General features: G+C 51.7%; 1 protein-coding gene across 2 annotated transcripts in view; it reads right to left on the reverse strand.

Annotated features, from left to right (window-relative positions):
* MAN1A2 (mannosidase alpha class 1A member 2) overlaps positions 1-2,663 on the reverse strand; it is a 141,776-nt gene extending 139,113 nt beyond the window's left edge. The window contains exon 1 of one of the 2 annotated variants that reach the window (XM_080551393.1): positions 1,748-2,660. In XM_080551393.1, coding sequence (XP_080407519.1) covers positions 1,748-2,055 — 308 coding nt within the window. In that variant the 5' untranslated portion in view covers positions 2,056-2,660. Of the gene's footprint in view, positions 1-1,747 lie in introns of both variants that reach the window. The other variant, XM_080551394.1, reaches the window with a different exon arrangement.
* Positions 2,664-3,518: the final 855 nt, after the last annotated feature.

Consider the following 3,518-nt stretch of genomic DNA (forward strand, 5'->3'; position numbering starts at 1 on the left):
GTCACAGCTGGGGTTTTGAAAATTTCTGCTGAACTCCTTTTTGTTTCATCCATCATCTATTTTAGAACCTGATTTTGACTGTTTTGTTTCATCTTTCTTCTATTTTAGAACTTGGTTTTTGACTGCATGTACCACTGTGACTAGGTGAAAAGAAGCAAGATCACAAGAGACAAAAAAGACAGTGAAAGGTAAGAACTTCAAAGGTATATTAGAGAGCATCTAAACCTACGTCTTGTGCAACATTTAACTGCACCTGCAATTAACATTGCAGACAAAAGTAGTCCTTGTTAAATATTAAGCATCCGTGCCCTTTCAGTTAGCAAGAAAGAGCTCATGATAAATGCTTCAAGATATCCAACGGCAAAAATGCCATAAGGAAAGATAGAACAGTATTCAGGTAGTCTTTATAACTCATAAGATGTTAATAAAAGGAGGCAATTACATCCCTCCCTTTTAATCCAGCACAAATAACCTTTAAATAATTCTAATATTATGTCAATAGGATACATTTCAAACTGTTCCCAAAGAACAATATCAGCATAAGTAACATTTACTTAAATTTCACCGTATTATTAATAGAAATATTGAAGACAACATATTCTATCATCTGTTGTCATCACATTTTACACATCTTTGACAGTGAAGAGAGATCTTACCCAGGCATGAGGATGCGATTTAAGCAATTAACGTGTATTAGAAGCAAGTACACTGCAAAACCTTCATTTAAGTTTTTGAATCTCAGTTTTGAAGACAACTTCACATGACCCAGCCTTGAATGTTTAGAGGTTTGCACTGCACAAAGATTTAGGAGGCCCCAAAAAGCTATCAACATCATGACATTAACCCTTATTACTCTTAACTACTGTTTTATTTCCAATTTCTTCACCCTTGCTAACACAATTAAGGAAACTTAATCACTGACACCTCCAATCGTCTGCAATAATATTATAGCAACTGATTTTAAGGGCCACAAAGGGTGATTAAGCCATCTACTAGCTTGACATTCCGCACATCATACACTGACAGACTTCATGCTGTAACCCTGAGGCTCTGTCAGACAAAAATCCCACAAACTATTCAGCATCAAGTCAGTGTTTTGAGTAAGCAAGGAAAACCTATCAAAAAGATGCAGCAGTCACTTGGGCTATCTCCCCAAATACCATAATTTAATCACCCCTTATCTCCCCCCCTCCCCCCGCCACAACTTATTGCCTATGCTTATTGCCTGTGTTTATTGCCTATGGTGAGAAGTAATCACTCAATCACTGGAGAAGTGCGCAGGTTTAGCCTCCCAGTCCTCACTAGTCGGAAGGCTAGGTTTAAACTCGCACTGGAAAAGAAAACATGAAGACACAGCTATGTATGGCACCTGCAGAACAGGAGAACTCTTAAATTAATACACATTGGGAAGATGTAAGACTGATGGAGAGAGTAGCAACGGCAGTATGTGAAAGACTCTTCCTTTTCTTGGTCACATCCAAGCCCTGGAATGCCTCTAGCCTCTTAAGTGATAGCAAGCAGTCATAACTTCTACGTTTGGCAAAGGAGCAAACCAAAAAAACTGCTTATTTTCAGAGGTACGTTTTGCTGGGGAGAGGTGGAGAATGCAGAACACCCGAGGTCTCGTCCGCGGAGCTGGAAGCCCTTATGAGCGAGGTCTCTCCTTAGCTCAGCCCCACTCCCCCGGGGTGCGCTGGCTGGAGCGAGCGTGATGCACCGCAGCCTTGCCGGAGACGCGGCCACCTACCTGTGCCGATGCTCATCGTGTCCTTGCCCGTGGATAAGGAAGCCTCCAAGGTTTTTGCCCCCTTTGCTGGTATCCACGTGGGGAATGAGCACATCCTCCAAACCCAGGTCAAAGCGTTTGTGCTTCGAGGAGTCGGGCAGGAAGAAGAACGCCCCGAAGCACAGCGTGATGAAGGCACTAAGAATTAGGAGCAGGATAAATTTCTCCGAGAGTCTCAAGGTAGCTCGGTGGTGCGGGAAGGACGACGTCCCCAGATTCAGGGGGGGCAGCCTCCGCCCGGACAGCGGCAGCAGGGCGGGGGTGGTCATCCTTCCGACAGCGACCACCCCGCGGGGCGCAGCCTCACCCCCCGCCGCGGCGGGCGCCGGCACCTCTCACCCCCTGCGGAGGGCTGCCGGGGCCCGCCTCGCCTCGGCCGCCTCCCGGCCCGGCGCGGGGGCCGGCGGCGGCTTCACCATCCTCCTCGCAGGCGCCCTCTCGGAGGAGCGGGGTGAGGGCTGTGAAGGGGAGGGAGGGGGAAGGGGCGGGCGGGACGCCCCAACGGCCACTCCAACGGCCGCCGCCGCTCCCCTGGGGGCCGGGGCGCAGCCGCCCCGCTGCCTCCGCGCCCCGGGGCCAGCAGGGCCCGAGCGGGCGGCTCCGGTCAGCGGCGCTCCCCGAGCTCGGCGGCGGCTCGACTCCGGGACGGCGGCGAGCGGGCTGCTGGGGGCCCGGCCTGAGGCGCGGCGTCGCTCCGCCCGCGTCCCCTGGGCCGGGCCGGGCGCAGGCTCATCCCCACCACCCCGCTGCCAACGGCGCCGGCAACGGCCACCGTAAGCTCGCTCCGGACCCGCTCCACGGCCCGGCTGCGCCTGCGCGGAGGCGGCGGAGAGCGGAGCAGGCGCGCTGGGGAAAGTGAGGTCTCCAGGAAGCGACTGCCAGCAGGGCCCTGCCCCTTCGGCGGGAGGGGCGGGCTAGGGGCGCGGCCAAAGGGAATGTAACTGAATTACTGTCTGCAAGCTCTGAAATGTGACTCTTGTTCCCAAAAAAGGTGTGCGTTACGGCCTGCACACGTGCACAAAACCAGAGTCCTTTGCAAAGGGTTTCATATAAAACAAAAAGGAAGCGTAACTGAAGGCCTGGAGAAGGGGACAGCAGGAACCAGATTACAGTCGTAGAATAATTAATGTTGGAAGAGACCTCCAAGATCACAGTCCAACCGTCCGGCTACTACCAACGTCACACACTAAACCATGTCCCTAAATACCAGGTCCAACCTTTCCTTAAACACCTCCAGGGACAATGAGTTCACCAGCTCCCCTGGCAACCAGTTCCAGTGGCTCACTACTCTTTCTGAGAAGAAATGTCTTGTAATTTCCAACCTGAACCTTCCATAGTGCGTCACGAGGCCATTCCCTGTAGTCCTATCGCCAGATTCCTGGTAGTATCACTATTCTCAGATGAGCGTCGTCTTCCCCAGACTAAAAAACCCCAGTTCTCTCAGCTGCTCCTCACAGGACTTGTGTTTCAGGCCCTTCACCAGCTTCGTAGCCCTTCTCTGGACATGCTCAAGGGCTTCAGTGTCCTTCTTGCACTAAGTAGGAGGACGTTGTGAAGGAGGAGGAGGTGGTGGTGGAGGAGAAGCTTTCCCACTCTGATTTAACCACTGGCTTCTGAAAAATATAAACAGGTCCTTGCAATCTCCCTGACTGTGGATGTTTTTTCTTCCTGGCCACATTGCTCGGCGTGCCCCTGACAAGGTCATGGTGGTACCAATGACCTTGAGCCCAGA

Source organism: Anser brachyrhynchus (assembly GCF_964034855.1).
Source record: "Anser brachyrhynchus genome assembly, chromosome: 1".
NCBI classification, from domain to species: Eukaryota; Metazoa; Chordata; class Aves; order Anseriformes; family Anatidae; genus Anser; species Anser brachyrhynchus.